The following is a 27757-nucleotide window of genomic DNA, read 5'->3' as shown; positions in this document are numbered from 1 at the left end:
GTAACATAAAATGCACTCATTGGTAGAGACAAAATTGTAGCCAATATAACAACATATTTGATTATAAGAGAGAATAGGGTTTTCTCTCTCCACCTCATTCTTTCTTCCCACCTCTATGCAATTACTGGACAGCTAAGTGCCTAATGTGTGCCGGACACTGGGTTAGGTGCTGAGAATATACTGGAAACTGGTCAGATAAGACACCCTGTAGGGCAGGGAGAGGGAGACAATCAATGAATGTGTAAATAAATGAATGAGCAATTTCAGAGGATGACCAGAAGGAAAAGGGACTGGCCAAAGAACATATAAGCATTACCCATGGACATGGACCACAGTGTGGGGATTGACTGTGGGAGTGGGACGGGCTAGGTAGAGGGGGCAAAGGGGGAAAACTGGGACAATGGTAATAGTATAAGTAATATAATATTCAAAAGGAGAAAAATAGTTTCAGAGGGTGAGAAGGACTAAGAAGAGGATGATGATTACAAAAGAGCTTTCTGAGAAGACAGCATGAGTGAGGGCTGCCACCTGAACACTCACACGGTCTCTGGCACAGAAGCAGCACAGTGCACTGGGCAGTCCAGGACGAGACAATAGGAGCAGCCAAGACCAAAACGATCTCCTCGGCTGAGCATTCTACACCCAGCACACGAACCCAGTTTCCCAGCTGTGAAGTGGAAGCCTCCAAGCTTTCTTCACAGAGTTGCAGTCAGTGTGAACAAAGGTTGTGCGTGCATGCACACGCAGCTTTTAAAAGAGGACTGGGCAGGACTGGCATATAGCAGGTGCACAGTAAATGGCAATTACGATTTGTCGACACCTATTAACTCAGCACTTACGTCCTGTCTCACCCCACAGTGGGCCCTGGAAACTCAAAAGCACACGAGACGCACATCAGCACGCTCCCAAGCAGAGCGGAGTCTAGCCAGTGAAACAAGTAGTAAATAAGTTTTAAAAATTATGAAATTACCACTGGGTAACAATGCAAAGCACAGACTGTGGGGAGGGAAGGACCTAACCTAGGCTAGGACCCACAGGAGGCTTCCTTGAGTGAGTGACTTGTAACCTGAGACTGAGAGGAGGAGTCGGACCAATGGGAAGGGAAGGGCCTGGAGTGAAGCGACTGGAGGAGACAGAGTGCGGGGGGGGGGCAGCCTCTGTGAGAGCCTTTTGCTAACTCTTGTAACATCATGGCAAACTCTTAAAGGAACAGTCAAGTAGCTAAGAGATGACTCCAACTCACTCTCTCAATTGTGATCCTCCTGTCTCCCTCCGTACCATCTAAAAAGTCACACCACCCAGACAACTTTCCACTGTGTATATTGAAAGAATCAAACTCACACAGAAAAGCATGCTTCTAAAAAAAGAGAAAAGAAGAAGAAACACTAATGATAGAGTCATAAATGCAGCAGCCACTGAGAATATTCTATAGGAAAAAACTCCCACATGACTAACCCAACAGCTGGCATTACCATTTCGGACCGTGACCCTGCCCCGGTGACCTAACTGTTCAGCCTGAATGACCTTGGAGGCACAGATGGTCCCTGCTCTCTCCCTTCCTGGGCAGACCTGCTCAGTGCCGAGCGAGCGAACACCAGCCACATGTCCTCTGCACACAACGGTCCCTCTCCCTGCAGCTGCAGCGCCTCGTCTCCAGTGTGAGACAGCACGGCGTCCTGATCACCAAGGACATCATCATTCAACGCTCTAGCAAGACCACATTGAACCCTGCATGCTCTCAGATGTCCCCAGCACCACGAGCTGGAGGTGACAGAAGTTGAACAAGCATGGCCTTCGGGGCTGGGGCAGGGGGTCTGTGGTTGAGGCTCTGGCCTTGGAAGCCGGGCAGCAGCTCACACATGGGGACTGGGCTTTCTCTGCAAGCAGAGAGCAGCCTAACCCAGCCCCCCAGGCCGCAGCGGCCTCTCTGTGAAGACGGCAATCTTGTGCCCTTCCTCAGTCATGCCCTCTCACTCGAGCATCCCCGTGGACGGCACTGACACTTCTTTGTCCGCAACGGACACCAATCTCTCCACTACATCCCACACTGAGAAGTCACACTGCATTTGGAAGCTGATGCCAGTATCTGCAGCTCTGGCAACACAAAACACAGCACCAGGGCCGTTTACCCCCTGCCACTCTTGCCAAAGACAATGTCATCCACTCAGAGAAGCAAGCTAATTAGGTTAGTTTCAAATGCATGGAACTGGGGCTCTCAGCTGATTCTACTTTCTGCACATCTACCCATCCTCAGAGAGGCTCCCGAGGCGCCTCCTCCAAGAGCCTTCTCCTGACCCTTGCCCAGGAAAGGCTGACTGCCCGCTCACCGGGACCCGAGCCCACGAGGCTCTGCAGAGCACCTCAAACACACCCTCAGGTTTCACTTCCTCTCTTGCAGCTACCTAGGCAGTAAGCCCCCTTAGGAAAGCCTTGGTCACATTCCTCTCCAGCACCTCCTAGGCCATCCGTAAGCACCTGACTGAACAACTGGCTCACATGCAAATGAAGTCAGTGGGCACATCCGACACCTCCTCTAAGAGCCTTTTAAACCTGAAAACCTTTTGAAACATCAGTCGCCCATCTTTGACCAAGCCTTGCTGCCTGCATCACGTCCATTACAGTAATAACACTGGGTCGGGCCCTACGTCAGGAGCTTTACGGACCCCTCACGCCACAGGTGAAACAAGTGCCATAATTTCTACTTTACAGATAAGGAAACAGGCTCAGAGAAGCTAAGCACTCACTTAAGTATGCACAGCTATTAAAGGGAAGAGCTGGGAATTGAACCCAATCCTTGCAGCTGCAAAGCCCAGAGCCCTTCCCATGTATCTCACTGCATCTCATCACACGTGGTTACTAGGGCAGAATGGACATTCGCTAGGCCTCCAGGAGTGAGCTGCTCATAACACAGTGAAGACTGTACCAGAAAACTCTCCATCTCAGGCCCAGGAGCTATGGGGACGCGGGTGAGCGATCCAGGCCGTGTTTCTCCAAGCAACCATCTTGCTGCTGTGAAAGTGCTCTAACCCACTCAACAATCTCGAGTGAGAAAAATTTAGGCGGTGTTATTGATTGGCTTTAAAATTCAACTGACATGTTTTCTCTACTGAGAATTTCCTCAAACTAAGGCTGTTTCATTAGGACTCGACAAATACAATATAATTAACTCAGGGACTGTTGCTCTAGCAGGTGGAATAACAGGAAGGATTTTTCCCCCTTTTTTATAAAATCAACAATTCATTTTACATGTTGGAGGAAAGGTAATAAACATTTATTTAAAATGGATGTGTTCATACCAAAGGAACCTCTTAAACACAGAGACAGAAGGCCTCAGTGTCCCGTAACTGCAAGGAGAATTTTACTACCCTTCAGGACTCCCTACGATTGCATCAGAAGGTTGGACCACAGCCCCAAACAGCTTTTGCTCCTTGGTTCTGGAGGAACCGGGGGCTCCTAGAGAGGCCAGAGGAAGCAGAAGACAATGTGGACACGGCCATGGGCACCCCAGGCAGAGCTGGCTGCGCCGGAAAGACACTGGGGTTTCCTGAGCCTGTGCCACACACCAACTCCCGGACAAACGTGATCTCCCTCCGTCCTCAGAAACGTCCTATGAGACAGACATCGTTGGCCCCACTTTACAGGTGAGAAAATGAAGCCTGGATAAGTCAAATCACTCAAATGTACGCAGCCAGTTAGTGGGACTCCTGAGATTGGAACCCTGCTCTGCCCTCCACACCTCGCAGTGCCCACAGGACTCAGAGAGGAGAAAGGACCTCCTATTTGGCCTTTTCTGCTTTTGATTCTGAGTGCTGCTCCCCATTAAAAGGCCCATTTAATTCCATTGGTTTTACTGAAATTATATTCATAACTTATTCATTAAACTGTAACCTTTGAAGAGCAGCAGCTTCAAACTTTTCATTTTTCCTTCTTTTATCAGGAAAACATAGAGAGACTCTGTGCTGCCTGCAACCACTACAGCTCAACTAGCACAGATGGGAAGGACCTCAGGAGCTGTCTGGCCCTCCTGTCTCACTCAGAGATGGGCAAGCAAGCGAAGAAAGCCACACGATTTGCATGTGGTTGCACATTTTAATAGTGGCAGACTCACGTGGCCCCTCGGCCCCCCACCTGGGACACCACTCTCTCCAGGCCAAGTGGGTGGACGGAAGGATCCATCACTATGTTAGAAACGCTACAAAAAAGCAGCCCCGACAGTAAAGTGAATGGAGACAATGTAAATGCCCACCGATGCAGGAGTAAGGGGATACACTGTAGTATACAGGAATATTACAATATAAAGTGATTAACTACATCTGTAACTATCAAAACAAAAACCGGCAAAAAGTCATTTTCAGTACGATAAACATGTTAGAGGAAAAACTGATTTCTATGCACAACATACAATGAAACATATTGGTTGCAGACCTGCCCACGTGACGTGAAAATGAAGAGCACGAGCAGAAAAACATTAATGATGTGGTCACTCTCAGGGAAAGAAAACGGGAACGAGGATCAAGGAGGGGCACCCATGGGATTGCAATCCTATAGCAGGTGTTTTCTTCCCTTAAAATGAGCAAACAGGCAAGGGCAGCCAGAGGAGAAAGATAAAACTTTCAACTTGCTCTAACTTCAAAGAGGGCAGACTGAGTTAAAGCCTGGGTATGCTTATGTCTGAGTGAATAGACTTCTCTCTCTCTCCTGGCACAACTGACGAGACCTCTTTTTAAACACTGTTTTATTGCCATGATCAGGACAGAAGGAGGAGGCTCAGGTGGGCTGTGACTGTCTGGGGCGGGAATGGGTCGAGTGAGAGGATCTGCTGCTATAGAGGGAAGACCAGTCTTTACATTGTGTGGAAAAGCAAAGGTGAGAGAGAGAGACACCAGCTGGACCAAACATGAGGGAACCAGCCCACCTGCCCCTGAGAATCTGCAGTTCAAGGGCTCAGATGAGGTGAATAGATTCTTAGACCCAAAAAAGTTGTCAATGCTGTATGGGTGCAAGTCAGGCTCTTTGGGGGTAAGGATGAATTCAACATGAAAAGGAAAATTATGGAGACTTAAGATTCATGTTAAGCCTCTGATGTAAAATTTCAGATTAATCTAGAGGAAATGAAAAACTTTTTCTAAAGAACAATTTTTAAAATAAACCAACTTTCCTCCCCATTGAACCCATTAAAACACCAACGGAACACGAATGTTGGGATGACCCGCGGGGCACTGGCTCCAGAAACATGGCCGGAACATGGAAGAACTCTCACTTTCGAGGGTTAGAATTTTCACCCTCAGAACAGTTCAGGGCGCTGGTCGGAATGTGAACTTGTCAGGATTCTGGTAGAATAGATTGCAAGTCAAAGGGCAAGGTTTTCCCTCTTTTCTTCCACTCGTGTGAGCAGCAGGGGTGAAGGGAGCCCCTGACTTCCAGGACTCTGTTTTTATCAGGAGATCAATTTCTACAAGTTCAAGTTCTGCTCCAGAGGTCACCACATCATCTGAAGTTCAGCCAGAGCCAGGCTGCTCTGGAAGGGTGATTAGTATTCACTCCACAAGAAAAACACCATCCTTAAAACCAACAGCTATCCGCTTTACCTAAAACATTCATTTATTCCACATTAAAGGAACCCACTTGTCTCAAAAAAAAATTCCATGATAAATCCCCCCCTTCAGCCATTCCTCCTAAAATGTTTTGTCTTATCTAGTGGAACTTCACAGCCAAATAAATGAGTGGGTTCCTTCCTGAGTGAACCATGCCTCCAGAGAGACCCCGAATTAACCCTCGTCTCGTCACTCCAGGGCATCTTCAGGTAATCAGCATTCAGTAAAGTGAGGTCTTGGTCATGCACGAAAATTACTTTCCCCACCCTCTCCCCCCCCCCGCTCCCGGGGCACAAGGAAAACCTTTCCTTCAGCAGAGGCATTATGAATAATTTCAATTTTCTTGTTCAGAAAGGACTGGCTGAGGAGCTCGGAAACAGCTTGATGGAATTCACATTGCTTCTTGTTTGTCCCTGTTCTTAGAATCCCCAAGTGACACCTTCTTTTTTTTTTCCCACCACAGTACTGTGGTTCCATGAATTCTCTTTCTTCCCCTCCAGACCCTGCGGATGACCTTCCTCAACAGCCTCCCCTCCACGGGAACAGGGAGCCTTTGCTTTGGCACCTGGATTATTGCACTGGTGGTGACTGGCAGCCAAGGCCGGAGGCACACGATCCTCATACGACGACACAGAATGAGTGCAGCCACGCTGTAGCCAAGACTGTCACCTCAGCTGACACCGACCTAGGTCACTTAAGTAAATACCTGGCACCTTATGGGTTTCCCAGTTTCCCAGACCAACCCACCTTCACTTCCCCACTGGTTCTTGCACCCACCCCTTATCTGTGGTTCTGCCCCCAGTACAGTGGACCCCCTTATCTGTGGTTCTGCCTCCCGTGGTTTCAGTCACCCACGGCCAATGCAGGTCTGAAAATATTACATAGAAACTTCTAGGAATAAACAATTCTCAAGTTTTACATTGTGTGCTATTCTGAGTAGCATGATAAAGTATTGCACTGTCCCGCTCCATCCGTCCAGGACGTGAATCACCTTTGTCCAGCATCTCCACTGTATGCTGACCACCCATCAGTCATTTAGTAGCCATGTCGCTTATGCTGCAGTCAGTTATCAAAGACAGAGAGAAAGAGAGAGAAAACACTCACGTAACTTTTATACTGTTATAATTGTTCTATTTTATTATTACTTATCATTCATGTTTTATCATGCCTAATTTATAAATTAAACTTTATTATAGGCATGCATATATAGGAAATAACAGTATATGTAAGATTCAATACTATCTGCAGTTTCAGGCACCCACGAGACACCTTGGAACGTGCCCCCGTGGGTAAGAGGGGGCTGCTGTACTTGCACAGGACACCTGTGTATGACCTTACACAGGTGACTTATGATCTGTGACCGGGGATGTCCCGCAGGGAGGCCTTCCTTCGTGCGGTCCCCACTGCCTAGCACAGCAAGCGTCAACACTGAGCATTTGAGGACTTTATAAATCAATGAACACATTCGGAGTCTGAACCTCTTGAGCCCCAATAATGAGGATCTGGGGTGCACCACTACACTGACCTGCCTAATACAGAACAGGCCAGCTCCAATGCAGCCGTGAGAGCTTCAGAGCATTACCACTCCGAAGGCTCTCAGGCGGGACTAAAAGGAGAACGAGAAAAACCCTGAGTGGGAAGGGAAGGAAGCAATGGGGGGCAGCTCAGTGGGAAGAGTGGAGAATAAAAAAAGGCAAATTACTTGCTAAAACAACACTGATGGAGTACTTCCTATATGCCAGACATGCTAACTCGCTCAATCCTCTCAATGCTCTTCTTGTTGCCTTTCTAGATGGGAAGCCTTAGAACCAGAGAAGTTAAGCAACTTGCCTAGAGTCACACAGGTAGTAACTGGCAGAGTCGAATTCCGAATTTGGACAGTCTGACTACAAAGCCCAAGACCCCAGACTGCACTTACCAAAGTGTATCCCATAGAATATACTCCTTTCTCTGGGTACCCAATACATGAGGAGTCGAAAAATAAAAAAAATTTAAAAAACACGTGGTCAAAGGCAAATTTGGAAAATGGTAACTTGAATGGGTCTTACTAAAAGACCTCTTAGAGCTTCTGAATTGCTAATGAGCATCATGAAACTCCGAGGGATGAACAGAGTAGGGGTACATCCCAAAGTTACTTGATGAGAGGCTTTTTCTCCGGCAAGCATCTTGCTGGACCACATGCCACTTTCAGAAGCATACACCTTGGGTCTGCTCCACACCCGCTTCCACTCCTCCCGCCCCCAAAGGGCAGGAAACCACTCGCCTTGGCCCGCTGCCCTCTCAAACCGAGCACCTGCCCAACTCTCCGCAGGCACCTGTCTTTGAGGATTTCACAAAGGAAGATTTTCAACTCCTGTCTGTCCCTTCTGAGAGATTTGGCATTAAATCACTATAATCAAAAAGGATATCCTACTCTACCCAAATCTCAGGAAGAATTCTTCTTAGAAAAGCCTGAGGTTGACGGCTACCATACGCCACTGACAGAAGCATTAATGATTCACTTCAAGATAACAACCAAAAGACATCTTCCCTCTCGGGGAGGGAGCCTGGCAGGTGAGGCGCCTTCCCGCTGACTGCCTTGGAGTCAATCACATGGTGAGTGCTCCTCCACGGAGCCCTGTTGGCCAAAGTCAGCAAATACCCTTAAGCAGAGATAGCAATTACAGGTAACTATTTCTTTTTTATTAAGTTTATTGGGGCGACATTGATTAATACGATTACAGGGGTTTCAAGTGCACAATTCTATGACATATCATCTGTACACTGTCTTGTGTACAGTATACAGCCCAAAGTCAAATCTTCTTGAACACGATGAGTGTCCTAACTACTCACACTAACACCTAAGACAATCAGGAGCCACCTGGGCATTTCAGAGGCCAACCTGAAAACCGAGCAGTAAATCTGAGCACCTTGAAATAAGCCAAACTCCAAGCTAATTAATGATGCGGTAGAGGAGTTACCTAAGAGTCCTGCAGGAGGAACATCGTTTAGCAGGCATGTCTTGGATTCCCAGTCACAGCTGTGGAGTCACCAGACTAAGTCCTCTAAAATATTGCCCTCACCAGTCAATTCCTCTGCTCACAAACATTCTGTGGCTCCCTAGTGCTGATAAAACAAAGTTCAGACTTCACAGCTTGGCCTATTCTTCACAACTTGCCTCAACTCCACCTTCCGGCTGCACTCCACCAGAATTCCCCACATAGTCTTCCTGCCTCTTCTCCCCTTTCACGCCCAGCCCACTCCGCATCCACCTCCATCACCAGCCCCTTCCGCCTCCATCCCCACCCATAAATGTCATCTGGAACTCTGGTGTCCACCCTGCTTTCCACCCTGAAAGTTTCGCCAACCACAAAAACACCTGAACCATGTTCGACTCTTTCTCAGCTTAGGAGGGGAAACGACCTCTCTGCAGCCAACAACTTCCACTGGAGTTCAGCAATTCTCCTCTTTTCTGGAAGATGAGATGCTCTATGTCTTCTGTGCCTGTGGCTTATATTTCAGCAAGTGGTGTCAGCGCTGATATAGTAACCTCCCGTTTTTATTGAGCAGCACACAGAGTAATTGATGACATCTGCTGGGGCTGATATTTTAAGTGAAGGCTCTTCTCAAACTGGCCTCCTCTCCCGTGGCTCTGTATATAAATAGCCAACAGCAGCCACACCTGAGGTATGAGATGGGGCTTCTCGGCTGAAGTCCTCAATTATACCCCATAAAATCATGAGGTTTCCTGGGAGGATTTATACTGGGCTGGCAAAAAAAAAATCGTTTAGTTTTTTTTCCGTACAATGGCTCTTAGTTGCCTTTAACTTCATTCCAAACAATTTTGTTAGATTGTGTTGTGACAGCTGTCATATCAGTGTGCATTAAGAAAATTTATCAGAATTGGTGAATTTTTGTGCAGCCATTTTAATATTGAGGATAGAAGAAGACACGCAACATTTTAGCATATTATTCTTTATTATTTCAAGAAAGGTAAAAGCGCAACTGAAACGCAAGAAAAGATTTGTGCAGTATGTGGAGAAGGTGTGGGGATTGATCAAATGTGTCAAAAGTAGTTTGCGAAGTTTCTTGGTACTACTGACATTTTGACCAAATAACCCTTTGCTGTGGGGCTGTTGTACTGGAAGATGTTCAGCAGCATCCCAGCCTCTATCCACCAGAAGCCAGTAGAGGGAAATAGCTGACAAACTCAGAATGTCCATATCAATAAAGTTATTGGTAAAAATAAAAATGTGTCTTTTATTTTACGGAAAAAAAAACACATGGGCTTTTTGGCCAGCCCAATACAAGCAGATCTGGCTTTCAAATCTGCAAAGCCAGAAAAAGAGGGAGTGGGGGCAGGGCTCTGCTGGGAAGAGTTGCCAGCATTGTCTGGTCTCTTTGGTGAAACAAATTTGAATACCCTGTTCTTTTGGGGTGCTCAGCTTCTGTGTTAACCCTCACATCAAGGGAAGCTGTCACGTAGGTCCTCAAGGGGCAACGATGCCCATCCTCGGGTGTTACCTTTCCAAGGAGTGTCAGAAACGGCAAACACGGGCTCCGGGGTGAAGTTCTCGTGTCTGTTTGCAAACCCAGGGGAGTGTTCGCCTGGCAGTGTTCAGGCAATGCGCATCCCCGCAGGACAGGAGCCTGTTCCAGGTCCGCCGCTGCCGCCGCTGCCGAGGCACCTCTGCGAGCACGGCCCTGGCAGGACATTCACGGAGGGGCGTGTGTTCGGACCCAGATAATGCCCTGCTCTGCATCTGAGTGTTCTTCCACAGTGCAGGTACATCCTTTCAGAGGAAGTTTCTAGAAATGTTGGCCGTTTTTTATGGAAAATTTCTAAACTAAATTACAAATACCTTCATATGCTCTGATTGGAGGTTGCTAAGATATGTAGAAGCCCAGACAGACCCTCCAAAGAAAGTCTTCCTCGGTGTGTGCTCCCTGCACACACACCCACAATGCACACACGCCAAGTGCCCAGCTACAGACTCACTGCTTCCGCACGCCGACCTGTGTCCTGGCCACTAACAACAGACCTGCAGCTGCTACCAACGGAGTTGTCTCCCCACCCCGAGCTCCTCCAGGGTGGGCACCCGGCTTGTGTGCTTTGTCCCCAGAACCTGGCCTGGTGCTGACACGCACAGCAATAGTTAACCCATGTTTGAGAATGAGCACGTGCATGTGTGTATGAATGAATGGAACGTCGCCCTACTGGAGGGCATGAAACCTGTGGGAACCTCGATACCGATCTTGCTTATAAGAAAACCAGAGTCCAGAGAGAGAGTGTGACCCATCCAAATGGCAACGATAAGGCAGAAGGGAGCACCTTCTACCATGTTACAGGTCGACACCTTGATTCCTTTGTGCCGAGCTGACCATCACGATCCCATCAGATACTTAAGCTATACAACCAAAATGCATCCTCAGAAGCATGGACCTTTGAGACTTGGTAGTTATATTTGTCCTCAAGTGTCAACGTTAATTGCATATACATACTTAAAATACAACCTGCCGTCACTGTCAGCACACAGGGTCTGTGCTGGCGACAGACACCCCCTGCACAACTGACAGGTATGTGATTCACAGCAGGTGAGTCACAGGAGGGCCCGGTGGTGACTTACAGTGGTCCAGAGGAGCGGGCTTCATGCCGGGAGCAGACCAGCCTTCTGAGCACCGGGCTCAAACCCCAGCAGCCAGTGAGCCAACTCTGAAACACGCTTGTGTTTGGAAACCATGACGAACTCAGTTAACAAGTGAAAATACCAGGGCCGGTGGAAGCCCCTCAGGACCGACCTGTTTCTGAAAAGGAAGCTTCGGGTTACGGCTCACGGCCTGGGCAGCCGGCGCAGTCGCTCCCACGCACGAATGGCTGGGCTCAGCGCCAGTGCTCCAGATCAACTGATACCCACCTTACTTTTTTTTCCAAACAAAAGCAACCAATGATTATTGCAGTCAATTCAATTACAAATTCTTTCTTAATCTGTTTTAGGCAATCTCAAAAAAATAACCAATTTGATAAAAGTTTTGACCACCCCAGTCAATTCAGTTCCCAAAGTCAGGGAAATAAGACAGCTAGCTGACCCTTGCGAAACTCTAACTCAGCAAAGGAAGGGCAAATGAGACAGCGTTTCCCATGAAATATACAGCAAGAAATATGGCATCCTTTACCTTGGTCAAAGGGCTTGTTGGGATTCCAGTTTCTGAAATAATCATCCTATATAAGGAAAAGAAATAGAAAACAAAGGTCAGATTTCAGGAAGTTTCTCACGTAACTGCATAAAAAGCTGCCTTTCTCCCCACCTCCCAAAACACAAAGGAAAACAATAAGGCTTTGAAATGTTTCCCCACATAGACATTAACGTGCAATCAACAATATCAGTTTACTTTTCCAATGCTTGCCTTTCAGACTGTGTGGACTAAACTCTGGGAAGAGGGAGAGCATTTCAGCCTCACACGGAAGCAGCAATGCTCCCCTCGGTGTGAAAGACACACTGAGACACCTTCCCGAAGTGCAAGGTGAGTTTGCCATCAGTTACGCTGCTGCAGTGAGGCCTTGCTGCTCTCCCTGATGGTCACAGCTCTTTGTTTGTAACAGCTGATAATTCAATTGTCAACATTTCTTTTACATGGAGACATGTAGCCTGTGCTCAGTTCCCAGTTTTCCGGCACTCACAAAACCTAAAAACAGGGCCATGCAAATGCTAGAATTAACCACAGGCAAACATGTAGCTTCCCCCCATTTGTTCCCAGTGTGTAAAGATAAAAAAGCAAAGGCTGGCCAATCTGGCTGATTGATAACCGTGTCTCCCTTGATACAGCTGGAATCGTTTATGCTCCAAGGCTAGACACTTCATTACTTTAAAATTGCAAGGGCCTGGGTCACTCCCTTCTTCACAGTTACATTTAATCTCTTCCCCTCTTCCAATAACCCTTTCCTTCCACACCAGCGCTCTGTCTGCTCTCTCTGTCCAATCCCCCCGTGCTCACCCACCCCCACTGTGTCAGTAAAACTGCAGTTTATAAGGTGCAGAGGCTTCGCCCTTGCCCATCATCCTCACACCATTTTTAGGGCATGTGCCCCTTTTTCAGTTAATTTCCTCCTGGCTGTACCCAAAGTATTTGCCATATGTGCTTTTGGCAGGTATTCTGAACGCTGCAGTCAGCTTCAGAATGGCCAAAATAAGGCCTCAATTTCTCTCCCAGAGAAGTTAATTTACATCAAAGTGCACAATTAGTTTAAATTATTGCCCATGCTGTCTGCCGATGCAGTTTATCTCTGCCACAATCTCCTGTGAATGTTATCGGCCTCTGTGTTGTGCAATTACCTGGCTTTATTAAACCCTTGTTGAGTTCACCTAAGCCCTTAAATAGATTTTAGGAAACTGGGTTTAAAGTAAAATCAGAACATATTGCTTCATGGGCAGCCATTCCATTTTCCAGAGCATGAATAAACATGAGCAGGTTCCTCTGGATCTTGGGGAGTCGCCATTAAATTATTTTTAACTCCAAGGACCTGAGCCCCTTTGCTCTGTCTCTGATTTGATGGCATAACTGCCCGTCGTGCCCGTCTGGTCAGGATGCCTCTCCGGCTGCACCCTAAAGCACCACTGGGAAAGCTCAGCACAGGCCCACCACCACGTCTCTCTCCCTCTACGACTCTGAGTCCCTGGAGCTCTGTGGTTTGAAACCCAGCAGCCAGCGCTAAATGATTCCAAGTTAAGGGCTGGATGGTAGGCAGAAAATTTAGCACCCAATTTCTCAGTTTGATGGCCAGCGTGCTCTGAGCCATAGACACAAGCATGGTGCCAACACATTCCGCTGTTCACAAGGGCAAGAGAGGAGACAACCCGAGATGAACTCATCTTCACCTCTGAAGAAAAAAGTAGCAAAGTGTCCGTCTTTCCGACTGCGGTTCGTGGATGCCCTCCTCACATTCAGAGGAGGGCATCGTGTCCAATGGCAAGGGGGAGTCTTGGGAAATGCTTTCTACTTGAATGTGCTGTTCTAAGACAAGGAAGTCCTTGGGAACTCAGGATGGTGTCCAAAATGTCACATTCTCTCTGATGTCAAAGACAGGTTTGCAGAAGTCCCAAGAACTGAGTATTCCCTAATGACTTCAACATACTTTATAACTTGGATGGAATTGGAAGTGTGCTTCTGGACCCTGTCACTTTTTCTATAATTGCCCTTTTTACAGACTTCTTGGGGGACATCCTAGTTTTAAATGTAAAGCCTCTAAAAGCAGATATCTGCATTAGAATATTTGAAACCTATTGAAATGTAATAACACTGCCTAATTGCTGCCAAAATGTGAAAGTACACGTTGAGTGAAAGCTCATTATGCAAAATGGGTCCTTCAAACAGCCCCTTGCTCAGCAAGGCCAAGCAGGGAAAGAAAATGATTCCTTGTGTCTGATTGCTTTTGCTCGGCCTTAGGACAGTGGATTGCCAAGGCAAAGATCAATGAGCCAGGAGCTGATAAAACCTTCAGTGTAACTGTCTTGGCTACAGCTGAGAGAGAAACCCTCTGATCAGGGGCCATGGCCATGAACGCTCAGGAAGCACTCCAGGTTCCACAGCCCACTTAGGGAGATGGTCAGGGAGCACAGGAAAGGGGGACTTCTTCGAGGGCACTCCGCAAGCCCGAGATGCCCGGACACACGGGTCCCCTCCTACACTATGCCAGCCAGTGTGGCCAATCCAGGCAGGCCAGGGCTAAACCCATCAACTCACTCGACAGTGCAGGCATTTCCGGACATGCGGCACCCAAACCCACATGGAAACCCAGAGAGATACAAGAATCCCTCTTCTAGGGCTTCACCTCCTGAGACTGCTCATCCCCGAGCCCCACTTAACAATCGGGCGCTCAGAGGACACAAGGACAGCTGCCTGTGGCCCCGAACCAACACTCTGTCGCCAGCTCCAGTGCTGGTCACTCTTTCCAAGGCCTAGGACCGAGGGGCACCACCCCAGCCTTATTCTTATTTTCCATCAATTTAGATAGAAAATTTAGATTTTTATTTATTTAAATAAAAATACATGGTGTATATATTACATCATCCTAACAGTTCCCTCAGTTTCCTGACAGGGACGATCCCCATCCTGGGGAGCAGCAGCCTGTGGGCACCCCACCTCCACGCTGCACTGCATTAGAGTGTGCTCCTGGCTGCACCGGAGTTGCCCAGGTCCTGGGAAGGGGCAGGACTTCAGGAGCCCTCGCCTCCGATCTCCCTTCTCGCCCAACCACGCTGTGGCCTGTTAGGCTCAGACGGTGCTAAAAAAGCACGTTAGATGTGCCAGATCAAAGTCGCCAGGAGATGTGTATCTGCCTGAGCTGGCCTCTTAACTGGTCGTTTTATCATCTAGTGATGAAGCTTTTAAAAATGACTTGCGAGGCCCTTGGCAACAGTTAATTTTTAAAGCATAAACCTAAACAGAAAGATGCAGATCTAAATATAGTTGTTTATTAAATCCAATTACTCCTTGTTGTGCGTAACGCAGGCTGAGGAGGAAAGGGTGGCAGCGCTCTGCACACGCAGACGCCATGGGCCTCAGTGCACAGTGTGGCCACGTCAGGCCTCCCCGGGGCAGGGCAGAGAGCCATCTGAGGGAGAGCTGGCCCCGCCTCCCAGCCCCACTGCATAACTGGAAAGGACCCAGCTCTTTAGGAAATTACCCAGCTGGTAAAATCTGGAAGAACCTATAAATTTAAACAGTCTCAAATTTGAACATACTGCCTTATGTCTCAAATCATGAAATATCCCAGGGTAGCATGACGTCATGGTAAGAAGGCTTTTTGCCAGCACAAAGGTCACAGTGAGGAGTGACGAATCATCACACGTCCAGAATGAGGCAGAAGGAGTTGGTGCTGGTGGCAGAGAAGAAGGGCAGACTGGGGATGGTCACGGCCCCAGCGTGTTTGTGAACCTTCCACAGATGGTCAGCACAGATAAAACCGTCTGTCTCCATTCATCTCACTAAATAAACATCTCACTAACGTAGTGCTGGACCCAGTGAAATCACTGGTACCCAGAAACTCTGGGTTTTCCAGTATTTTAGAAATATTCATTTTGATAAGCATTCATGGAAAAGAAATCTGTTTAAAATATGTACACATGTAACACATTGCATATTATTATGTATTATTCCACATAAGAATATATTTAATAAGACTATATAAGGTAATATATTGATAATATGAATATATTTATCAATACACACTTTAACAAATATATGTACCTATGTACTCACATATGCCAAAGAACATTCTGCTCTGTAAGGCATCCTGCAATAAAACCTTCAATCCTCCCTAACACGAAATGAGGCCAGAACACCCCCACTGCACTTGGAGTGGTCACGTGCCTTCATCTCAGACGCCGCAACCCTCTGGGAAGTGCGTGGTTCAGGCCCATTGTGGATGGGAACCTGAATTTTTCTTCCACCGCCCCACAGTCCCAAAATGGCTGATGCAGTTTAGTTCCAATATTCCCAGGGGGTTGCCCTTCAGGAGGTGCTTCTTGCAGCTCCTAAGGTGGTCCAGCAGACTCTGAGGAAGTGGCAGGGCGGCAGAACACCACTTGTGGCTTCTGAAGGTGATGTGATGTATCATCTACCTTATGGCTTCAGATACTACAAATCAAAGACACTTAGCTAACATGAAACAGATTGTTTCTCCCTCATAAATATTTTAGCTAAGTTTTTGAACCCTGCAGTTTCACCTGAAGATCACCTGACATGACAGAAAACACCAGCCCAGGAAACAAATGGGAGCCGCGTCTGCCTCGACCAGGAGTGAGTAACACACACAGAGGAAGGCAGCCCTGGCCGAGTTGTGCAAGATGCACGCCAGCTGCTCCAGCTTTAACGTCTCTGTGTCCCCAGTGTGTGTGTAAACAACACAGGTGGGTGTATGTTTATACACTCAAAACCACTTCCTTCCTCGATAGAGTGATTCTTTGATAAATTGGTCTGACATTTGGTATAAAGTCCTGCAGGCCTCAGACAAACTGATTCGGAAAATAACAATGTCAGTTGCTCTGCTCTTTCAATAAATAACCCACTAGTAAAACACAGATAATAAGTGGCAATCATACTTGTACTGTAACTAATGAGAAAAGATAAAGCAGCAAATGGACTGCTTATGTGCATTTGATAAATTGCATCCCCTGGATACACCAATGAAAAATAAATATGTGTGGTGCTGGTTCACTGAACTAAAGCAAGTATTTACCACTGAGATTTGGGATTTAGAACGAAATTTACATTTTATTTGGCAACTATTTTGATGCTATGTCTACATACAGTTGAAAAGTCAAGAACCTACCTCAACTTCCTGAGTACGAAAGCATTATAAATGAGAAGAAAATAAAAGAATCACATCAAACAATAGGAATGAATGTAAACATTTTTGATAACTGCATCACATTTTCATATTATCATAACATTAGAAAGTCACTGACCGTCATTCCCTGGGAAAGGTCCATCGTTCACCAAGGTTGGGGGAAGAAGGTTAGGTCACAGGGTGGGGTACAGGAAGTGGGGAGAGGTCTGAGCGTGCCCCAGTGACCCAGGCTGTTACTGTGAAACAGCCACCAAAACTGTGATTAAATTCAACACTCAGTCGTGATCACTATCTATGGGAGTTTCAAATGAACAATTTCCTGTGACACAGGGTGACATTCAATGAAAACTCAGAAATGACATCGGAGACCAAGTGGAACAGACCTACATTTCTGCAAAGAAATTATTTTGCCTTGCAGCTCCAAAATAGCTTGGAGGGTCTAAAACCTCAGAAAGATGGGGACTTATAGTCTCAGAAATACGCAAGGAGATTGTCACGGTGCCTCCAGCCAGTTAAAAGCCTGTGATCACACGAAGAGCTCAGGAGCTCCCCTTCCTGGGGACTATCTGTCCGTCCCCGTCTGTCCATCTATGAAGGGGGTGGGGGATGACCCACTGACTTGTTTCTTCTCAGAGAAAAACTGAGTCTGAGATTTCTTCCCCAAAGCATGCTCTGCCTGGGGCTCCTTCTCCTGGGAATATGAATGGGTGTGAGATGCTCCACTTGTCCACTGACCAAGACAAGGGGTGGCACCCCAGACTAAAAGCTCCCCACACCCTTGACCTCATCAGCAAAGTTACTGAAATGCCTGAGCCAATCAGGGGCAGCCTTCTGAACACCCAGGAAGGAGCTAAGCTACCAGTACTGTGGAATCGAAAGCACAGGAGCAGACAGGGGTTCAAATGTAGCCTCTGGCACACACAGGCTGTGTGGCCTTACCCCATCCACTTAAGCTTCTCTGAGTCACAGCCGCCTTCTCCATGAAACCAGACCACAGCGATGTGACAATGAGGCAAAGTGCCTGGCACATGACCAGACACATGGAATGACTCAGTGAATACCAGACGCGCACTTGGGAGTCCATCTCCAGAGGTTTATGGCACTGAGATGTCCCAGGAACACTGAAATAATGCATTTCAAACTTCAATAATGTGACAACTTCTGTATTTGAACCCTATCAAGTAGGCCCCAAGCAAAGGGAGACTAATTGCACCTGGGAAAAAATAATTGTGAAATGTTTTAAAATACATGTAACTTATTAGTCTCACATGGGAAGACTGGCTTAGAAAACAAATCAATGAAATTTGAAAACCTGAGTGGCAGGAAGGCCCCTGTTTTAAGGTCAGGCTCCCACTCTGTAAGACCTAGTGACCCTGTCTAATAAAAAAAGACATTTACACCACAGAGCTATTTTGCACATTCAGGCCCAGTGAGGCGTTTTGAACCACTGTGAGGTACTACATGTCGTATCACACACACACCGTGATGACTGGCGGGATCGCGGTCAGGGGCCTGGGCCTGCTCCGAACAGGCAGCATTCCTGCATAATCATTCATTGACACACGGAAAACAGATGGAGGAACCTAAAAGGCTCCCTCTCATCAACACACCAAACAAGACCCTTGCCATCTTGTAAACCTTTACTTCACAGAAAATACAAATTATTCTGGCCCGAGGCCCAGCCTTATCCCAGAATCATAAATTCCAAATTAATTGCTCTGCCATCTTTCTGAGAATGCCACCCCTGCCACCTCCTAGGCTGGCAGGCTTCCCAAACACCCAGGTGCTGGCTTCTAGAGTATAAAACACCAGCTATTAGTGATCCTCTCACCTCTTCCTCCCTGCTCATCCTGCACAGGAGGTGCTAGCGGCAGGGACCGGGGAGCAGCGGTCCTCAGCCTTGACTGACCACTAGGGTCACTGTGGAGCTTTCCAAACAGTAAGGACCCCCAGGAGATGCTGATTCAGTGGCCTGGGCAGTGGCCCCCATGATGGGGGATTTTAAAGCTCCCCAGATGGTTCTAATGCGCAGCCGCACTGCCTATAGGAACCACACAGTAACTCCATCACTGTTACTGAGCAGTGACCAGGGGACAGTCAGACCCACCATGAACAGCAAACCAGGTGCAGCTCCTCAGAGAACTTGTCCCCGAGCTTCCAGAGTTTCCTGGCCTGTCTTCATCTTCTGCTCTCAGATCTACCCCTCGAGGCGTCCCCAGCTGTCCACCCGGTTGCCCAGAAGAACCAGGTCTCAGGCTGGACTCCTCCCTCTCCCTCCCCTCGGCCACTCAGACCCTGACCAAGTCCTCTCCCTCCCCCTCCTGGATCTCTCACACCTCCCATGTGTTTAGTGCCACACAGCTGTCCCTCAGCTCAGGACACCTTCCCCTTGGGTCACCACCACCTGCCCCAACCAGCCTCTGCCCCTCTCCAGCCCTGCCCAGGCTGTTGTCCACACTGCTCCTGCAGTGACACTCTGGTCACATCACATCATCCTTTCTCCCTCCACCTAAAATACTCAGGTTGTCCCCCGAAGCTCCTAGGCCAAGGCCAAGCCCAGCAGCAGCTCACAGAACCCTGCGGGGTAGGGTCTCTGCTGGGCCTTCCTGTCTCCCTGAGTCCACCCGCCAGCCCACGGGCCTCATGCCAGCTGCAAACACACGGTTCTTGGCCCTGCAGGTGCCCGGCTCTCCCGGCCCCCTGCAACTGCAAGTGCTGCTGCTGTTGCTTGCCTGAGTCACCCTCCTCACCCCTCTTGGGTAAACAACTACTGCTCTGCCAAATCCCAGTTTAAACAACACTTCTCATAGGCAGCCCTGCCTGTCCCCAATCCCTGCACACCTGTCTACAGCGCCCCCCGCCCCCGCGTGAGGCCCCCAGCAGAGCACCAAGCTGCCCGCACTTCCAGGGTGGCCACTCCTCAAACTGGACCATGCAGGAGGCCGGGGCAGCATCTTCACCCGCAAACCTCCAGGGCCCAGCACAGAGCCCGTTCCACAGCAGGTGCTCTGGGCATCTAGCACTGAAGGGGCGCAGGAAACAGTGCGGCCTCTGCTGCTCTTTTATGCCAGAATCTTGGGCTGCGACTCCCCTCCTTCTCCCCTCTGACTCAAAACCGTAGTTCTCTGAGACCTGTAGGTCTCTGAGGAAACTGAAATAGGCAACTCCCTTCAAATAGCCTCAGACAGGAGTCACCAGAACCTGGCACCATCAGGGATGACGCTGGAAGGCTTTGAGAAAGGGACCAGGCTGTGCGGGAGGAGGACAGGTGGGCCTCTGCCCCGCACCCTCGCCCCATACCTGATGCGGCCCTCTAAGGCACTCTGAGGAATGGGCAGACTTTATGACCCAGCTCAGAGCTGAGCTGAAATCTGATGCAAGATCCAGGCCTTGCATCAAGTTGAAGTTGAAATTAAATCAAATTATTAAAGTAATAGCAACATTAATATTAATCGTGTGGTAATAATAGCAGCTACCATTTTGGAATGCTCAAAATGCACCAGCCACTGTGCTAAGCCCTGACTGTGTGTTCTTTCCGAGAACCTCACCATTCCCTTCGGAGACGGGCGCCCCCAGCGCCCCCAGGGAATGGCTACAGAGACTGAAGCTGACAGAGGAGAAACCACTGCTGTGTGGCAGGGGCAGGTTTGGGCTCAGCTGTGCCCGACCCCGAGATCACGCTCTAACCACCGCATGACAGCGCCCCATATGGAGGCAGGGGCGGTGAGGCATGTGATCACTGGGGCCCCTGGGGAGAGGACGTGGGGCTGGCCGCCCTGTGCTGACGCTGGCAGGAGAGGCTGAGGGACAGGAGATGGACGCACAGGCCAGAGGCCTCCCAAGAGGCCCTCTCCAGCACAGCTGGGGCGTAGTGCGTCTCGCCTCAGCACTCCTGCCTGTGCGATGGGAGAGCAACATCTGCCTCACACAGTCTCTGTGAGATGAAGCGCCGGACCATCTGCCATGCGCCAGGCTCTGGGAAAGCAGGCAGGACAGCCCAACTTTCTGATACACGGGGACCCCAGATGGCTACCTGGGCTTCAGAACCATGGCCCTCAGCCCTCTGGCAGTGGCCGCGGGAGCCCCTGCCTCTGTGTGCTCAGACTGAGAGCTCACCCTGTCCGCCAGCAGCACTCCCCGGGGCCCAGTTCAAAGCGGAACACCCGACTCCCACATCAAGGCACAGCATGGAGGAAGAGGTGGCTTTGGCACCAGCCATCGCTCTGGGGACCTACAGCCACAGGCTTTGCATGAAATTTTCATTAGCTGCACAGCCAGGCTCGCTACAGTTCCTCCCAGCTCTGTCATTCAGCCCCTTCTCTTCGAGGGAACATCTGGGAAGGGTAGCAATAAAGACTCGCTTCACTATGTCCCCCAAAGTGTCCTAGCAGCCACCGTGCCTGCCCGACTCTGCATCCTAGGGCTCTGGCCCTAGGACTGTTTATACAGCAGATGCTCCTCACCCAGGCCCCAGAGATAAATCCGGTCAAGGCCTTTTGTCCACAACAAGCCAATGGTGTCACAGTCGGGATGGAGCGTGCTCGTTTGAAATTTGCCATTTCTGCAGTGACATTTCCCCTGTGGTTAAAGAGGTGACCAGTGCAGAACACTCCCCAGCCACCATTTACCTCTACCATCACCAGAAGCTTCCAGGGAGAAGAGAGGATGTTCCCTCTCTGAGGTGGGGCCACAACTAAAACCAGAGCTCGTCGTGAGAGAGGAACACGCCGCTGAGGCCAACGAACACCCTCCACGGACACCCGTCTCCCCGGGGCTGATGGGTCCAGTGAACTCTGGACCGTGGAGATGAGCACCTACCTTCCCTCTCGCTCCACAAGCATCTCTGAAATTCAGAGATTGAGTAACACCGTCTCTCACTCCCTGCACCACCAAGAAGATGTGTGGAGGACTCAGGACACTGGAGAGACGACCACAAAGCATGTCACCAGGCTCCACGTTGGGAATGTGCTCACCTGGCCCGTTGGTCCAGGAAATGATGTACGTGTGTCACGTGATGAGGTGGAGCATCCAGCGGGACAACAAGAGAACTGTCCTCTGGTGAAGACAAGGTGTGTGAGTCCCCGAGCAGCAGTTCTGCCCCCACTGCCAGGGGACCCACAGACGAGTCCACTCCATGAACGTCTAGCTGTCCTCTTCCCTCCAAGGGAATCTCTACAACCTGGCCATGGCCATTCAGGGCCTGGGGCAGGCAGAGAGTTCTCGAGGACCCCCATGGCTCGTGAGCTGTGCGGGCTGTGTCTATAAGCACACTGGGAGGGTGACACCACCACACTGGTATTTTCAGAAGCATTCTGGGCTCTCTGAGTGCGGGTCAGATTACAGGGAGCCCACGCAAAGCCAAGGACACCAGCAGCAGAAGCCCATTCCACGTGTGCACAGTGATCACCGATGGGACATCTGCTGCATGTAGAGCTTCCCTCAGGCTAGAAAAAGACACAAGTAACACCCAGCCCTCACTCCCTGGGGGCCCGCAGTCTGACTAGGGGAGAGGGACCCAGAAAGGTAAGCTGATAATGTGGTCCTTACAAAAAGATTAAAGTTACAGGAACACCCAGGAGGAAGCCACCAACTACTCCTGAACACCAGGGCAGACTCTGCTAAGGGAATGGGACCCGGGCCCGGTCTGGACGGACAGGGAGTTTTCCCACCAGAACATGCAATGGGGGGACTGGAAACAGCAGGCAGAGGGGCCCACATGTAGGCCTGCATGCGCAGCGAGCGTGAGCTCAGGTCTTTGCTGCGATGGCCCTGAGCTCAAGCGAGAAGCAGCATAGCGTGGGTGCAGGCGCAGTCACAGAGGCCAGACCACAAGACACGCTGCCAGCCTCACTCAGGGCCTTCCAACCCCCAAAACCACAGCACTCAGCTGCCCTTCGCTCCGGGACCAGGAAGCTCTGCAGCTACTGCAGCTGGTCACTGGCCTCATGACACTCTGTCTGCCCTGCCATGACACTACATCTGAGGAGCCACATGGGCCCATGTATGACACCCCAGGGATAAGAGCCAGCTTGCACCCTGGCCCCCCAACCTTACCAGCAAGAGTCACCATGCCGCCTATGAAGGACACATGTGAGTGGTTAAGGACCACAAGTGGAACCAGCTAGTCTGAGCGTCTGTGCCATCCTGCAGAGACATACTGCCAGCTCGCTACGCTTTTACTTTATCCAATGGTTAAACATCTCTCGCTTTGGAGGTGAGCTCCCTGAGGACAAAGACCAAGCCATAGGACCGTGCCCTGGGACCTGGGACCCTGGAGGTCCCCTCCCAACACCCAGACGGTGATAGAAATTAATTAGCTCTTGCTCTCGCAGAGCCTTTGAAAGGCCAATTCTTGTTGCAGGGAACAGGTGCGGGGAGAGATGCACAGTCAGGGTTCCCTGGTACTCATCATTCAAAATCAAAACCCCCCAGAGCAAAATTATCAGGTGAGATCATTTATATGGTAACAAAATACACATCAATAAGGATATATTTATTTCTTGTGGAGAAGCACTCAGCCAGCAGAAGGTATGTAATACTTTTATTGTTACACTTTCTTTTCATTTATTATTTGAGGGAATAACAGGAATGTTAATAATAACGCAAGTCCCTTCCAGCTCTAAAATTCAATGATTCTAAGTATGTCAAATAATAACTCAAGTACGTCTGAAAGCTCTGTGTAAATAAAGTAGGAGCGATTTTCACAGGCTATCAATGTACTGCAAGAATCCAAGGTAGACAGAAGCAATAAGCTACTTCTGCTTTCAGTGTAAGGACCTGATATGAACACAAACGGTAATTAGCTCCCAAATCTTTAAAGTCCCTTTCCTATTTAATAACTTACAAACATTTAAAAAGATAGAGCGAGTCCAGCCCTGGCCAGGTGCCTCAGTTAGTTGGAGCATTGTTCAGTACACCAAAATGTTGTGGGTTCAATCCCCAGTCAGGATGTGCATGGGAGGTAACTGACAGATGCCTCTCTCTCCCTCTCTCCCTCTCTCCCTCTCTCTCTCTCTCTTTCTCTCTCCCTCTTCTTCTTCCTCTCTAAAACTAAGAAATATATCCTCAGGTGAGGATTAAACATTTTTAAAAAGAAAGAGTCCAGTTGAGTTTTTTCATATGATACCCAGAGCTACTAAAAGTGAGTTTCTTGGGAAAAAAAAAAATTCCTAAGATCAAATTCTTCAGCCAAAATACTTTCTCATAAACATAAAGAGATTCCTAAAAGAAAGCCACATACAAGAACATGGGAAGGAAACAAAAAACCCAAAGTATAAAGAGAACCAGAGATGCACAGGTGACTGCCCCATCCACTCCACAACCAGGGCCCTCTGTGCCCAGTGCCCTGCAGAGAAAGCAGGCACTCCAGCGCCCCCTGCTGCAGGTGCAGGACAACACACAGGAGCAGGCAGGCCCTGTCCATTGAAACTATCTTCTCGTTTACCAGTTGCATGGCCACATTTTTTAGGTACCTCAACCATCCTTAAATATTGCCCTTGGACCCAACAAGGTAAGAAGAGAAGAAAAACAGTACAGGGAAGGATTAGAGAAAAATTAAAATGGTATCAATAGTTGGGGGGATATGAGAATTTTCTTTCTGCTTCCTTTTTTTTTTTAAGATTTTGTTTATTTCTTTTTAGAGAGGGGGGAAGGGAAGGAGAAAGAAAGGGAGAGAAATATCAGTGTGTGGTTGCTTCCCACATACCCCCTACTGGGGACCTGGCCCATAACTCAGACATGTTCCCTGGCTGGGAATCGAATCGATGACCCTTTGATTCACAGGCCAGCACTCAATCCACCGAGCCACACCAGCCAGGGCCCCTGCTTCTATTTTTTTTTAATTATTTTTCAATCTTTAAGAAACTAACATGGATTACTTCATGTATTTGTATGTTATCTATTCACTCATCCATTTACTCATTCATTCATTCGTTCAAAGTCCTATGAAACAGGGAAAATGAAGACAGCATTACCCTAACATTATATCAGGCAAACACCAGACCAGAGAGGTAAAATCATTTTTACACGAATTTACACAGCACCAAAACCTGCACTATCAGGTCCATGTGCGCCAACAGCTTAGACCACAGTGAGTGGTAGGTAAAAAGGAAGAGCTTCTTGAGCCACGACCCAGGACAACAGCTAGAAACATTCCCAGGCAGCTGGACAGAACCACACACCTTTACTAGCAGCCTGTTTCAGGGCTGGCACACAGGTCACCATTCCTTTATTCCCCTTGTCCTGGCGTTTCTGCTACCCTATTAGGGAATGAAAGATCTGGAAGAAGCAGGAGGTGGCCCTCAGCTCCACACACTCGCCCTCACACAGCCATGGCCCCGGCCACGGGCACGCAGGAGAAGGGCCCGGACCTCCCAGCAGAAACCACACATTTACCTGTGAGGCGGTGACAGCACCTGCAGCAAACCCGAACCATGGCTCCACTTAATAAGGCATCCGAGGCTCAGACACCTCATCTGACTTCCCAGCAGGACACACAGATCACAGCTACAGCGGGGGACACCCTCCCAGCGCTGCCTGCTGGAACTCTGGGAGCAACCCTGCCTGGGGCACTCTGGTGCTGCCCATCAAAGCCTCAGAGGTCCATTTCTCACATCTCCCTTTTCACCAGATTCAGCTCTTAACCCAGCTTGGAGCTGCAGTCCATGGCCCTGCTTCCCAGTCTGAAACATTAAAACACATAAGTGCCTGTGGCAGTTTTTTAACTGGTAACTTCTCCTGGCGTGTGCACGGCCATTGCCAAAACGATTCTGGGCCAGGAATTCAGTCTCGGTGAGCTTCAGTTTCCTCATCTGCATTGTGAGGGCGATGGTGCCTACTTTACTGGGATGGCTGAGAGGATTATTTGAAACATGTAAGCAAAAGGCCCAGCAGGTAATATGTGCCAAAAATGGTAACTGTACTTTTTTTTAATCACCTGAGGATATGATTTTCATTGATTTTTAGAGAGGAAGAAAGGCAGAGAGAAACACTGATGTGCGAGAGAAACATCAATCAGTTGCCTCCTACATGTGCCCCAACCAGGGCTCAAACTCACAACCTAGGTATGTGCCCCAACGGGGGATCGAAACTGAAACCTAGATATGTGCCCTGACCAGGGATTGAACCCACAACCTCCTGGTGCACAGGACGACAGTCCACCTAGCCAGGGTGGTAACTGCATTTTTAAACTCACCTCAATATATCCCCTGCTCTAAACTGATAACAGAGTTTTAAAAGCAGACTTCGGGATTAGTGTATTTGTGATGCTCCATCTGAACTCTGAGAAGACTTTTAAGAACCCAAACCTGGGTGATGGCTGTGTTGGAAAAGCTGCAGCCACTGCTGTGTGAAAGTGTAAATAAAATGCCACTTAAATAATCGCGTTACTCACAGCTCAATGCACGTGACCCAGAGCTTCAAGCAGAGCGTGTGTGTGATGGATTTCTCATTATCTGCTGGCTGCCACCGCAGTCCAGCCAGCCGTCTGCAGGCACGCTGGCTGGGAACATCTACACAAGCGCCTGATGGGACCCACACCTGTGCTATCAGTGGGAACAGACTCAGCAGGATGGAGCCAAAGCCTTCATAATAAGGTGATAATACAAACAGACACAGTCGCTTGGGGGAAAGCTGCCAGGTTCTAAGTCAGCCATTCAAGGTCCTTTCCTCACCTCTTGGGGGCCCCCAAAATAGCCTGGGCCAGAGGAAATCTCTAGTTCAATCCTCCAGGTCCCTGCCAGGGAGGGGCGGAGCCTCCTCAGACGCTGTCACAGCCTGGTTTCGACTCTGCAGTGCCGAGTGCCCAAGCAAGCACCAGCAGCAATACTGCACCAAGTCCACCTTCTTTCTGGGGAGGGTCTCCGAAATCCCAGGAGTCTCCATTGACTCCAGCCACCCTGCGAAGTGCCAAGAAGTATGGCAGGTCCTTAGGCCATGTGCTGGGTGAGTGCAGAACCTCTGGAAAAGTTGCTTCTGAATTCAGCTGCAAATGCCCCCACAGATGTGAGTGTCTGCAGGAGCACAAGCCACAATAGCCCCAGGGAAGGATGTGAGGGCCACCTTTTTTTTAAGATTTTATTTATTTTTTAGAGAGGGGAAGGGAAGGAGAAAGGGAGGGACAGAAACACCAATGTGTGGTTGCCCTTCACGTGCCCCCAAATGGGGACCTGGCCTGCAACCCAGGCAGGTGTCCTGACTGGGAATCGAACTGGCAACCCTTTGGTTCAGAGGCCTGTGCCCAATCCACTGAGCTATACCAACCAAGGCAAGGGCCAGCTCTTAATGCTGGATCTAGGTTCGGCGAGGCACCTACTGCCTTTCCTGGGAACAGAGCACCCTACATGGGGTGTCCTTGGGGACTCTGCCCTTCCTGCCCCCACTACACAGCAGGGCTCTGTGCCCCGGTGTACTCTTCCCTGTGCTCGCCCACCGAACTCGTTCCCAGGCCTGACCTCAGAACCGGGGAAGGAGCTCCCGGGCCACTCACCTTCGGTGGGGGCCCAGGCCCGAGGTGACAGAGTCCTGCCAGGGTGTCTGCCAACAGCAAGGTGAAAAATACTTGGGGAGAGGGTCTTGGCTGACCCCTAAGTCTATGACCTACCTATCAACCTGGGTCCAGGTAAGGATGAAAGGTAAGGAGAATTCTGAACTAGTGGAGAGGGAGAAAGGGAATGAAAACAGTCTGCAAATAGCCTTGAAGGGAAAAGATACAGTGACCAGGAAAATGGACATGGGTAATGTGAGAATATTTTCTACTACAGACCCAAAACGGACCCAGTGGGCAGGAGGGCAAGGACTCGGGCCGTAGGGAGGTGCTGGCACCCCATCATTTTCTAAA

At 49.1% G+C, this 27757-nt stretch overlaps 1 protein-coding gene across 3 annotated transcripts in view; it reads right to left on the bottom strand.

The window, feature by feature from the left end:
- The window catches only part of SPOCK1 (SPARC (osteonectin), cwcv and kazal like domains proteoglycan 1), a 457538-nt gene that overhangs the window by 246673 nt on the left and 183108 nt on the right, over positions 1–27757 (bottom strand). For 2 of the 3 annotated variants that reach the window (XM_045829505.1, XM_045829487.1), the window contains exons 3-4: positions 16903–16911; positions 11748–11793 (exon numbers count right to left, since the gene is read on the bottom strand). In XM_045829505.1, coding sequence (XP_045685461.1) covers positions 11748–11793; positions 16903–16911 — 55 coding nt within the window. The remainder of the gene's footprint in view (positions 1–11747; positions 11794–16902; positions 16912–27757) is intronic. The other variant, XM_045829496.1, reaches the window with a different exon arrangement.

Source organism: Phyllostomus hastatus, unplaced genomic scaffold (assembly GCF_019186645.2).
Source record: "Phyllostomus hastatus isolate PE091 unplaced genomic scaffold, TTU_PhHast_1.1 phas_contig_150, whole genome shotgun sequence".
Taxonomy (NCBI): domain Eukaryota; kingdom Metazoa; phylum Chordata; class Mammalia; order Chiroptera; family Phyllostomidae; genus Phyllostomus; species Phyllostomus hastatus.
This window is presented reverse-complemented; position numbering and strand designations above follow the sequence as displayed.